Source organism: Panulirus ornatus, chromosome 9, assembly GCF_036320965.1.
Source record: "Panulirus ornatus isolate Po-2019 chromosome 9, ASM3632096v1, whole genome shotgun sequence".
In the NCBI taxonomy this organism is placed as follows: Eukaryota; Metazoa; Arthropoda; class Malacostraca; order Decapoda; family Palinuridae; genus Panulirus; species Panulirus ornatus.
The window spans coordinates 31,680,219-31,694,007 of NC_092232.1; the positions used below are offsets into that span (position 1 = coordinate 31,680,219).

General features: G+C 40.7%; 1 protein-coding gene across 3 annotated transcripts in view; it reads left to right on the forward strand.

Moving 5' to 3' along the window:
- The window catches only part of skd (mediator complex subunit skuld), a 722,241-nt gene that overhangs the window by 209,098 nt on the left and 499,354 nt on the right, over nt 1-13,789 (forward strand). For all 3 annotated transcript variants that reach the window (XM_071664981.1, XM_071664980.1, XM_071664979.1), the window contains one exon: nt 1,716-1,892. In XM_071664981.1, the coding sequence (XP_071521082.1) occupies nt 1,716-1,892 (177 nt within the window). The remainder of the gene's footprint in view (nt 1-1,715; nt 1,893-13,789) is intronic.

The following is a 13,789-nucleotide window of genomic DNA, read 5'->3' on the forward strand; positions in this document are numbered from 1 at the left end:
CTTTCCAAAACTCTTGCATTCACCTCCCTAACAACCCCATCCATAAACAAATTAAACAACCATGGAGACATCACACAACCCTGCCGCAAACCAACATTCACTGAGACTCAATCACTTTTCCTCTCTTCCTACACGTACACATGCCTTACATCCTAGATAAAAACTTTTCACTGCTTCTAACAACTTGCCTCCCACACCATATATTCTTAATACCTTCCACAGAGCATCTCTATCAACTTTATCATATGCCTTCTCCAGATCCATAAATGCTACATTCAAATCCATTTGCTTTTCTAAGTATTTCTCACATGTATTCTTCAAAGCAAACACCTGATCCACACATCCTCTACCACTTCTGAAACCACACTGCTCTTCCCCAATCTGATGCTCTCTACAAGCCTTCACCCTCTCAGTCAATACCCTCCCATATAATTTCCCAGGAATACTCTGCAAACTTATACCTCTGTAATTTGAGTGCTCACTTTTATCCTTTTGCCTTTGTACAATGGCACTATGCAAACATTCCGCCAATCCTCAGGCACTTCATCATGAGTCATACATACATTAGATAACCTTACCAACCAATCAATGATACAGTCACCCCCTTTTTTAATAAATTCCACTGCAATACCATCCAAAGCTGCTGCCTTGCCAGCTTTCATCTTCCACAAAGCTTTTACTACCTCTTCTCTGTTTACCAAATCATTCTCCCTAACCCTCTCTTTTTGCACACCACCTTGACCAAAACACCCCATATCTGCCACTCTTATCATCAAACACATTCAACAAACACATTCAACAAACCTTCAAAATACTCACTCCATCTCCTTCTCACATCACCACTACTTGTTATCACCTCCCCATTAGCCCCCTTCACTGAAGTTCCCATTTGTTCCCTTGTCTTATGCACTTTATTTACCTCCTTCCAAAAATCTTTTTAGTCTCCCTAAATTTTAATGACACTCTCTCACCCCAACTCTCATTTGCCCTCTTTTTCACCTCTTGCACCTTTCTCTTGACCTCCTGCCTCTTTCTTTTATACATCTCTTAGTCATTTGCATTATTTCCCTGCAAAAATCGTCCAAATGCCTCTCTTCTCTTTCACTAATAATCTTACTTCTTCATCTTACCACTCGCTACCCTTTCTAATCTCCCCACCTCCCACGCTTCTCATGCCACAAGCATTGTTTGCACAAGCCATCACTGATTCCCTAAATACATCCCATTTCTCCCCCACTCCCCGTACGTCCTTTGTTCTCACCTTTTTCCATTCTGTACTCGGTCTCTCCTGGTACTTCCTCACACAAGTCTCCTTCCCAAGCTCACTTACCCTCACCACTCTCTTCATCCCAACATTCTCTCCTCTTTTCTGAAAACATGCATATGTATATACATTAAATAATCTTACCAACCAGTCAACAATACAGTCACCCCTGTTTTTAAAAAATTCCACTGCAATACCATCCAAACCCGCTGCCTTGCCGGCTTTCATCTTCCGCAAAGCTTTTACTACCTCCACTCTGTTTACCAAATCAGTCTCCCTAACCTTCTCACTTTGCACACCACCACGACCAAAACACCCTATATCTGCCACTATCATCAAACACATAGTCCACAAATAATTCTAGGAAATCTACCCAATTTGTCTTCGAAATATTTAAGGTTGGATTTATAAAAACTTATTTTGCATTTTTAGAACCTGATTTTCTTTTCAGTGATCTTGGGACCATATGGGCTAAGTGGTACACTGACTGGTGTGAGTTACCGCCACTCAGAACCTTCTATACAAAAATTATTGGAAGAATGGAGGCAGTTTTTCCCAGTTGAAACCAAAGTTCCACCCACTGACCCTTTGGAGCCTACCCTTCCAGCAGCTGTTGAAGTTATAGTTGGTAAGTCCTGAAAGTATCTGAATTATATTACAGTTTGGAACATAGTTGTAGATTTGTGGATGAAGTAATGTGTATGCCCTTCATCTGAAATACAGTTTGATGTAGAACACCCCTCATAACCCTTTCCCAATTTACTTAACACATTTCTAATTGCAGATGGTACTCTTTTATTTTGATGCAGCTTACAGATGTAAATTTTACCAAATTGAACTTCCTTATGGAAAAACAACTGTGGAGTTTGTAGCATAACTATAGTACAAGTGCACTTTGATTTTAGACTTTTGCACTTCTCAGTACAAAGTACTAAATCATGATGTGAGCAGTTCCACAGTATGACCCATTTCTTGTTCAAGAATTAATGAAATATTTTCTTGTATTAGGAATTACTATTATATTTTATTTTTGTGACTTTATGTTAGGTAAACAAGCCCTTGAAGGTAAATTTTTTAAGTTTGATTTTGTGTGCATGTGTATGTGCATGAGTAATGTGATGCTACTGGACTCCCCTGTATAAGGTTACACCACAAATGAAGAGTCATTTCAGAGGAGTCCCTCATTTCCCTACCACTGATTATACTGCAGCCTTGAAGCTGCAGGAGCCCCATAAAAGGAGGGTGGGATTGCATGATCATACTTAGAACCCCTGTATTGCCAATGGGATATGTTCTTGAAAAAATACTCTTATTGCGAATTTCTTCAACATGACCCATGATTTCCTGTATTATAAGTAAGGATCCATTCCTAAGAAAATATTTTGGTCAATGATGAAAACACACCAGAGATGCTCATCTTCAGATACATATTAGATATATGCCAGTTAGTTTATAATTTTACGCAACAGAGATGTTACAGAGTAGTGCATGAGGTGGTAGTGGCAGTGAGGTGGTTTATCTTCAGAAGTTATATCCACTATATATCTCTGATGCCTGTTCCTTCTGGGAACTCCCGCAAGGAGATGGCCTTGGCAGAAGATTCTCCATTATTGTTGAACTCCAGTGTCGCTTTTTATCCTTTAGTTCCTTACCCTTAACATGACATTGGCAGAGGGCTACTCTAACAATGTTTTCAGAGGCTTCTACTTAATGTTCCTACCAACTACTACTACTTTATGTGTGTACCTAATATTCCTGCCTAATGTTATAACCTACTCCTTCTTCCTTATGCTTCCTGCAAATGCTACTTCCTACTACTTCTGCCTGATGTTTCTACCTAAAGCATATATCTGATATTCCTACCAACTACTTAATCGCTGCTTCCTGTGTTAGTGAGGTAGTGCCAGGTAACAGATGAAGAATGGCTCATCCACTCATTTACACATGTACAACCCTATCTATAGCCCATGCCTTGCAACCAAACAACATTGTTGGAACTACTATTCCTTCTAACATACCCATTTTTGCTCTCCAAGATAGCATTCTCTCCTTCCACACATTCTTTGTTACTCTCAGAACCTTTGCCCCTTCCCCAACCCTGTGACTCACCTCTGCTTTCATGGTTCCAGTCCCAGATATCTGAAATCAATTCCTCCAATTTTTCTCCATTCAAACTTACATCCCCATTAACTTGTCCTTCAACCTTATTGAACCTGATAACCTTGCTCTTATTCATATTTACTGTCAACTTTCTCCTTTCACACACTTTTCCATACTCAGTCACCAACACCAGTTTCTCACTTGGATCAGCCACCAGAGCTGTATCATTGGCGAACAACAACAGACTCGCCTCCCAAGCCCTCTCATCCCCAACAGACCACATATTCACCCCTCTCTCCAAAACTCTTGCATTTGCCTCCCTGACCACCCCATCCATAAAGTAATCAAACAACAATGGGGACATCACACACCCCTGCTGCAGACTAACATTTACTGGGAATCAGTCACTCTCCCCTATTCCTTCTCATACACATGCCTTACATCGTTGGTAAAAACTCACTGCTTGTAGCAACTTACCTCCCACACCATATACTCTTAAGACCTTCCACAAATCATTTCTATCAACCCTATCATATGCCTTTTCCAGATCCATGAATGCTACATACAAATCCTTCTGTTTTCCTAAGTATTTCTCCCATATATTCTTCAAAGCAGACACCTGATCCACACATCCTCTGCCACTTCTGAAACCACACTGCTCTTCCCCAGTCTGATGCTCTGTACATGCCTTCACCCTCTCAATCAATATCTTCCCATACAATATCCCAGGAATACTCGACAACCTTATACCTTTGTAGTTTGAACATTCACCTTTATCCCCTTTGCCTTTGTACAGTGGCACTACACATGCATTCTGCCAATCCTTAGACACTTCACCATGGTCCATACATACATTGAATATCCTTACCAACCAATCAACAACACACTCTCCACTTTTTTTTAAAAATTTCACTGCAATGCCATCCAAACCCGCCACCTTGTTGGATTTCATCTTCCACAAAGCTTTCACTACCTCTTCTCGCTCAACCAAACCACTCTCTCTGACTCTCTCACTTTGCACACCAGCCCAACCAAAACACCCTACATCTACCACTCTATCTTCATACACTTTCCACAAACCTTCTAAGTACTCACTCCATCTCCTCACTTCATCACTAATTGTTATTTCTTCCCCCCTTTGCCCCCTTCACCAATGTTCCCATTTGTTCTCTTGTCTTATGCACGTTATTTCCTTCCAAAACTTCTTTTTTATTCTCCCTAAAGTTGAATGATACTCTCTCACCCCAACTCTCATTTGCTCTCATTTTCAACCCTTGCACCATCCTCTTGACCACCTTTGTTCTGTTTGCATAGATAATTTCATGCTGAAGGAGTTCATATATTGTCATAGACATGCGATGCTGCTTTGGTTGTTTTACTGCAATCCTTTTAAAGGTTAACTGAAGGAACCCTCTAAGGAGGAAACCAAGCAAGACCTACTTGAACTGAGTTTGAGGTCATTTCTAATTTTCATTTCAAATTGTTTAGAGAACTTTGAATGTTGATCAGATACCTCAGTCCTCTAAGAACAAATTTTGTACATTTAAGACTAAAGAGATACATTAAGCCAAGTTTTTCACATCTTGAATTTGCAGGAAGCTCCCCAGAATCTGCATACAGACTTTATACTTTAGTGGATCTGAATGGTCCTGAACATATTCTTATACCATGATTATGAACAATATCCACCATTTTCATAATGTTATCATTGGCCAAGGAATATAGCTGGCAACTGTAGTCCAGTTTCATTTTGTATAATGAATCATATAACCAATGACTGAGGATTGGCGGAGTGCGTGCATAGTGCCATTGTACAAAGGCAAAGGGGATAAGAGTGAATGCTCAAATTAAAGAGGTATAAGTTTGTTGAGTATTCCTGGTAAATTATATGGGAGGGTATTGATTGAGAGGGTGAAGGCATGTACAGAGCATCAGATTGGGGAAGAGCAGTGTGGTTTGGTTTCAGAAGTGGTAGAGGATGTGTGGATCAGGTGTTTGCTTTGAAGAATGTATGTGAGAAATACTTAGAAAAGCAGATGGATTTGTATGTAGCATTTATGGATCTGGAGAAGGCATATGATAGGGTTGATAGAGATGCTCTGTGGAAGGTATTAAGAATATATGGTGTGGGAGGCAAGTTGTTAGAAGCAGTGAAAAGTTGTTATCGAGGATGTAAGGCATGTGTACGTGTGGGAAGATAGGAAAGTGATTGGTTCTCAGTGAATGTAAGTTTGCGGCAGGGGTGTGTGATGTCTCCATGGTTGTTTGATTTGTTTATGGATGGGGTTGTTGGGAGGTGAATGCAAGAGTTTTGGAAAGAGGGGCAAGAATGAAGTCTGTTGTGGATGAAAGAGCTTGGGAAGTGAGTCAGTTGTTGTTCGCTGATGATACAGCGCTGGTGGCTGATTCATGTGAGAAACTGCAGAAGCTAGTGACTGAGTTTGGTAAAGTGTGCTAATACATCCACTGGGTATTAGCACTTAAAAGATTCCAGAGAACGTTTCATTGTTCAAGGATAAAAGGAGGTAACATATTGGTGGGCCCTTGTGCTGCCAGATATTTGTCAGGAGTCCAATCTTTGGTGGCAGGGACACATAGAAACTGCCTAAAAAACAGTGACCAAAATAAATCCTGTAAAATAGGGAAACAGAGATATCATGAAGGCAGATAGGAAGGTATAGTAGGAAAGGGGTGATGCCTGGAGATTGAGTAAGACAGAAGGCTTTTGACTCTGATAAATAGAAAAATTAAGGAAGAACCATCTTTGTTATGCATGCGGAACTGTATTCCTTACTAGGATGAATAAAACCCTTTTAAATATGAAGTAGCTGCTCACAAAGAAAATTATCATTACACCTCTACAACACCTCCAACTTTTATGAAGCAGATTTTTTTTTAAATTGATTACTTGGGGTTTCTAGTGTAGACTGATCATGCCCAACATGGTTATGCTGTAGCAAGGATTTTTATTGTGATGAGGTGAAACTGAACAAAGGGATATGAGTAATGTTTAGAATGGGATGTAGATGAAAATTACATTTTAACTTTATTAGATTTAATTGGATTTTCTCCTCCCAGTCTGAGGTAAAGCACAGGTCTGAATTAAGAGAGGAGACATATGCACATATCTACAGAGATGTTACTAGCTCTTCTTGTTCATGTGCATACCATAAGTGAAAAGTTTTTTTCAAGGCTGTCATGAGGTGTACATCTGTTGTCTTCGGTGAGGCTATGTCATTAGGTGTGCATTATAGGCAAAGAACTTCTCTCTCCAAAGGAGTCCACATCTCCCTGCTCCTGGAAGAAGTGCCGCCTTGGGGTGCAGGAGCTTTTAGAAGGGAGGCTTGATAAGCAAAAGAATTCCACAATTAGTCACCAAACATTAAAGAATACACACAAAAATGATGTACCTGTACTTTAAAAAGTGCTGTTCAAGAACATGGAACAATCATCAAGTCATGGACACTAAATGCAGTCTGTCAGAAGTAGAGGAAAGACCAGGGGGAAATAGAGGTGAAGGTAGGGTTAACTGAATCTTTACTTGAATCTCATATCACATGTAGTGGGAAGCTTACATTTAATATCATTTAAAGTAACAATTGTAAGTCTGTGGTAAATAGTTCTTGGGCTTATTTGGCATCCCCTGTTTTAACATTTTATGCATCCCCACTCATGGGCCTTGAATTTTTATATTTGAACTGTATGGATGGAGAGTTTTACACTTGTAGGGTCCCATCTCTTCAACATTCTGTGCTATTATACAATTTCTCAGATTTATGCATGCTTTCTGTATTAACCATGCTTTCAATTGTATTCATCCATTCATCCATTACCCTTGTACTATTGAAGTACATCTTCATATCTCTTTTAACAAGTTTCTTGTTTAATATCATATTATTTCTTTTGGTTGCTCTCTGTCTCTCTCAAAGATTTACTTACTATCACTGTTAGCATCATTGACCTGTTTTAAAAGCCTGAAAGTTTGTGATCAGGCCACCCCTTCCCTCTTTTCTCTCCCAAAATGAGCTAATAGCCTTTCTTTGTAACTTCAAGTGCTTTTTTCTCCTGGGCTTTCTCTGTTAGCACTATGTGCATCTTTAGGTATGATTACCAAACATGAGAATGATATTTTTTTTTTTGCAGTATGTAGGTTATGAACAGGTAGCTAAGTATTATATTATCCACATAATTGAAAGCAATTCTTACATGGCAGATATGATGGATTTGTTGGAGTCAATTAGAGAGAGGACACTGAAGTGTGTCTGTACATGTCTACTCGCTATCATCCTTGGTAGTGCTATGCATTATGTGTAAATTGTAAGTCAGCTCTTTTGACATGTTCAAACCAGCCACAACGTGCTTTAAGGTATACTCTGGCATATGATCACCCACTTTATTATCTCATCAGAGAGACTCTTGGCCTTTCCCTTCTTATTTGGTGTTGACCTTCACTGCAAGTATTTGGTAAGTTTTCCATATTTTCCAGGACAAACTATACAAATACTGCAGTCTCACAGCTGTTTAATGCTTACAGGTTTTCGGGTATTACTTTTTATTAAACTCTTACATTTAAAAGAATGTGAATTTAAAGTCTGTCAGTCTGTGCTACAGCCATAGCACTTCTCTGTAATACTTAGGCATTTAGGTACGAACATTTAGATAGGTATATTTAGGTGCATATCTTCAATGAAGACAATCATTTATACATGAAATTTAAAGTCCAAATCTGTGTGTTACACCCTCCCTTCAGTGGCAGTGTCAAGTTAACAGATATAATGTTATGGAATAAATGTTTATTTACTTTTTTATATATATCATACTTTGTTGCTGTCTCCTGTGTTAGCGAGGTGGCGCAAGGAAACAGACAAAAGAATGGCCCAACCCACCCACATACACATATACATACATACACGTCCATACATACACATATACATACCTATACATCTCAACGTATACATATATATACTCACTCAGACATATACATATATACACATGTACATAATTCATACTGCTTGCCCCCATTCATTCCCGTTGCCACCCCACCATGCGTGAAATGACAACCCCCTCCCCCCGCATGTGTGCAAGGTAGTGCTAGGAAAAGACAGCAATGGCCACATTCGTTCACACTCAGTCTCTAGCTGTCATGTGTAATGCACCAAAACCACAGCTCCCTTTCCCCATCTAGGCTCCACAAAACTTTCCATGGTTTACCCCAGACGCTTCACATGCCCTGGTTCAATCCATTGACAGCACATCCATCCCAGTATACCACATCGTTCCAATTCACTCTATTCCTTTCACGCCTTTCACCCTCTTGTATGTTCAGACCCCAATCACTCAAAATCTTTTTCACTCCATCTTTCCACTTCCAATTTGGTCTCCCACTTCTTGTTCCCTCCACCTCTGACACATATATCCTCTTTGTGAATCTTTCCTCACTCATTCTCTCCATATGACCAAACCATTTCAAAACACCCTCTTCTGCTCTCTCAACCACACACTTTTCATTACCACACATCTCTCTTACCTTTTCATTACTTACTCGATCAAACCACCTCACGCCCCATATTGTCCTCAAACATCTCATTTCCAGCATATCCACCCTCCTCTGCACAACTCTAACTATAGCCCACACCTCGCAACCATATAACATTGTTGGAACCACTATTCCTTCAAACATACCCATTTTTGCTTTCCAAGATAACATTCTCGACTTCCACACATTTTTCAACGCTCCCAGAACTTTCGCCCCCTCCCCCACCCTATGATTCACCTCCACTTCCATGGTTCCATCTGCTGCCAAATCCACTCCCAGATATCTAAAACACTTCACTTCCTCCAGTTTTTCTCCATTCAAACTTACCTTCCAATTAACTTGTTCCTCAACCCTACTGTACCTAATAACCTTGCTCTTATTCACATTTACTCTCAGGTTTCTTCTTTCACACATTTTACCAAACTCAGTCACCAGCTTCTGCAGTTTCTCTCACTAATCAGCCAGCAGCGCTGTATCATCAGTGAACAACAACTGACTCACTTCCCAAGCTCTCTCATCCACAACAGTCTGCATACTTGCCCCTCTTTCCAAAACTCTTGCATTCACCTCCCTAACAACCCCATCCATAAACAAATTAAACAACCATGGAGACATCACACACCCGTGCCGCAAACCTACATTCACTGAGAACCAATCACTTTTCTGTCCTCCTACACGTACTTATGCCTTACATCCTCGATAAAAACTTTTCACTGCTTGTAACAACTTGCCTCCCACACCATATATTCTTAATACCTTCCACAGAGCATCTCTATGAACTCTTATCATATGCCTTCTCCAGATCCATAAATGCTGCATAGAAATCCATTTGCTTTTCTAAGTATTTCTCACATACATTCTTCAAAGCAAACACCTGATCCATACTGCTCTTCCCCAATCTGATGCTCTGTACATGCCTTCACCCTCTCAATCAATACCCTTCCATATAATTTCCCAGGAATACTCAACAAACTTATACCTCTGTAATTTGAGCATTTCTCCCCTATCCCTGGAGATAGGGGAGAAAGAATACTTCCCACGCATTCCTCATGTTTCGTACAAGGCGACTAAAGGGGACAGGAGTGGGGGGCTGGAAACCCTCCCCTCCTTGTATTTTGTTTCTAAAAGGGGAAACAGAAGGAGTCATGTGGGGAGTGCTCTTCCTCCTTGAAGGCTCAGATTGGGGTGTCTAAATGTGTGTGGATGTAATCAAGATGAGAAAAAAGGAGAGATAGGTAGTATGTTTGAGGAAAGGAACCTGGATGTTTTGGCTCTGAGTGAAACGAAGCTCAAGGGTAAGGGGGTAGAGTGGTTTGGGAATGTCTTGGGAGTAAAGTCAGGGGCTAGCGAGAGGACAAGAGCAAGGGAAGGAGTAGCACTACTGAAACAGGAGTGCTGGTAGTATGTGATAGAGTGTAAGAAAAGAAAACTGAAAGTGGATGTAGAGAGATGGGTGTTTATTGGTGCATATGCACCTAGGCATGAGAAGAAAGATCATGAGAGGCAAGTGTTTTGGGAGCAGCTGGTGAGTGTGTTAGTAGTTTCTATGCACGAGACTGGGTTATAGTGATGGGTGATTTGAATGCAAAGGTGAGTAATGTGGCAGTTGAGGGAATGATTGGTGTACATGGGGTGTTCAGTGCTGTAAATGGAAATGGTGAAGAACTTGTAGATTTATATGCTGAAAAAGGACTAGTGATTGGGAATACCTGGTTTAAAAAGAGAGATATACATAAGTGTACGTATGTAAGTAGGAGAGATGGCCAGAGAGCGTTATTTGATTATGTGTTAATTGATAGGTATGCAAAAGAGACACTTTTGGATGTAAATGTGCTGAGAGGTGCAACTGGAGGGATGTCAGATCATTATCTTGTGGAGGCAAAGGTGAAGATTTGTAGAGGTTTTCAGAAAAGAAGAGAGAATGTTGGGATGAAAAGAGTGGTGAGAGTAAGTGAGCTTGGGAAGAAGACTTGTGTGAGGAAGTACCAGGAGAGACTGAGTACAGAATGGAAAAAGGTGAGAACAAAGGACGTAAGGTGAGTTGGGGAGGAATGGGATGTATGTAGGGAAGTAGTGATGGCTTGCGCAAAAGATGCTTATGGCATGAGAAGCGTGGGAGGTGGGCAGGTTAGAAAGGGTAGTGAGTGGTAAGATGGAAGAAGTAAGATTATTAGTGAAAGAGAAGAGAGAGGCATTTGGACAATTTTTGCAGGGAAATAATGCAAATGAGTGGGAGATGTATAAAAGAAAAAAGCAGGTCAGGAAAAAGGTGCAATAGGTGAAAAAGAGGGAAATGAGCGTTGGAATGAGAGAGTGTCACTAAATTTTAGGGAGAATAAAAAGATGTTTTGGAAGGAGGTAAATAAAGTGCTTAAGACAAGGGAACAAATGGGAACATCAGTGAAGGGGGCTAATGGGGAGGTGATAACAAGTAGTGGTGATGTGAGAAGGAGATGGAGTGAGTATTTTGAAGGTTTGCTGAATGTGTTTGATGATAGAGTGGCAGATATAGGGTGTTTTGGACAAGGTGGTGTGCAGAGTGATAGGGTTAGGGAGAATGATTTGGTAAACAGAGAAGAGGTAGTAAAAGCTTTGCGGAAGATGAAAGCCGGCAAAGCAGCGGGTCTGGATGGTATTGCAATGGAATTTATAAAAAAAGGGGGTGACTGTATTGTTGACTGGATGGTAAGGTTATTAAATGTATGTATGACTCATGGTGAGGTGCCTGAGAATTGGCGGAATGCTTACATAGTGCCATTGTACAAAGGCAAAGGGGATAAAAGTGAATGCTCAAATTACAGAGGTATAAGTTTGTTGAGTATTCCTGGTAAATTATATGGGAGGGTATTGATTGAGAGGGTGAAGACATGTACAGAGCATCAGACTGGGGAAGAGCAGTGTGGTTTCAGAAGCAGTAGAGGATGTGTGGATCAGGTGTTTGCTTTGAAGAATGTATGTGAGAAATACTTAGAGAAGCAAATGGATTTGTATGTAGCATTTATGGATCTGGAGAAGGCATATGATAGAGTTGATAGAGATGCTCTGTGTAAAGTATTAATAATATATGGTGTGGGAGGCAAGTTGTTAGAAGCAGTGAAAAGTTTTTATCGAGGATGTAAGGCATGTGTACGTGTAGGAAGAGAGGAAAGCGATCGGTTCTCAATGAATGTAGGTTTGCGTCACGGGTGTGTGATGTCTCCATGGTTGTTTAATTTGTTTATGGATTGGTTTGTTAGGGATATGAATGCAGGAGTTTTGGAAAGAGGGGCAAATATGCAGACTGTTGTGGATGAGAGAGCTTGGGAAGTGAGTCAGTTGTTGTTCGCTGGTGATATAGTGCTGGTGGCTGATTCGGGTGAGAAGCTTCAGGAGCTGGTGACTGAGGTTGGTAAAGTGTGTGAAAGAAGAAAGCTTAGAGTAAATGTGAATAAGAGTAAGGTTATTAAGTACAGTAGGGTTGAGGTACAAGTCAATTGGGAGGTAAGTTTGAATGGAGAAAAACTGTAGGAAGTGAATTGTTTTAGATATGTGGGAGTGGATTTGGCAGCAGATTGAACCATGGAAGTGAATTATTGGGTGGGGGAGGGGGCGAAAGTTCTGGGAGCGTTGAAAAATGTGTGGAAGTCAAGAACATTATCTCAGAAAGCAAAAATGGGTATGTTTGAAGGAAGAAGAGGGTGTTTTGAAATGGTTTGGTCACATGGAGAGAATGATTGAGGAAAGATTGTCTAAGAGGATATATGTGTCAGTGGTGGAGGGAACGAGGAGAAGTGGGAGACCAAATTGGAGGTGGAAAGATGGGGTGAAAAAGGTTTTGAGTGATCGGGGCCTGAACATGCAGGAGGGTGAAAGGCGTGCAAGGAATAGAGTGAATTGGAACAATATGGTATACCAGGGTCGACGTGCTGTCGATGGATTGAACCAGGGCATGTGAAGCGTCTGGGGTAAACCATGGAGAGTTCTTTGAGGCCTGGATTTTGAAAGGGAGCTGTGGTTTCGGTGCATTAGTACATGTCAGCTAGAGACTCTGTCTACGAATTTGGCCTTTGTTGTCTTTTCTTAGCGCTACCTCACGCTCATGAGGGGGAGAGGGTTGATGTTTCATGTGTGGCGGGGTGGCGATGGGAATGAATAATGGCAGACTATGAATTATGTACATGTGTATATATGTATATGTCTGTGTGTGTATATATATGTATACGTTGAGATGTATAGGTATGTATATTTGCGTGTGTGGACGTGTATATATATATATATACATGTGTATGTGGGTGGGTTGGGCCATTCTTTTGTCTGTTTCCTTGCGCTACCTCGCTAACACGGGAGACAGCAACAAAGCAAAATAAATAAATAAATACTTGTATCCCCTTTGCCTTTTTACAATGGCACTATAGAAGCATTCCGCCAATCCTCAGGCACCTCACCATGAGTTGTACATACATTAAATAACCTTACCAACCAGTCAACAATACAGTCACCCCCTTTTTTTAATATATTCCACTGCAATACCATCCAAACCTGCTGCCTTGCCAGCTTTCATCTTCTGCAAAGCTTTTACTACCTCTTCTCTGTTTACCAAATCATTTTCCCCAACCCTTTCACTTTGCACACCACCTCGACCAAAACACCCTATATCTGCCACTCTAATATCAAACACATTCAACAGTACTTCAAAATACTCACTCCATCTCCTCCTCACACCACCACTACTTGTTATCACCTCCCCATTATCCCTCTTCACTGATGTTTCCATTTGTTCCCTTGTCTTATGCACTTTATTTACCTCCTTCCAAAACATCTTTTTATTCTCACTAAAATTCAATGATACTCTCTTACCCCAACTCTCATTTGCCCTCTTTTTCACCTGTTGCACCCTTCTCTTGACCTCC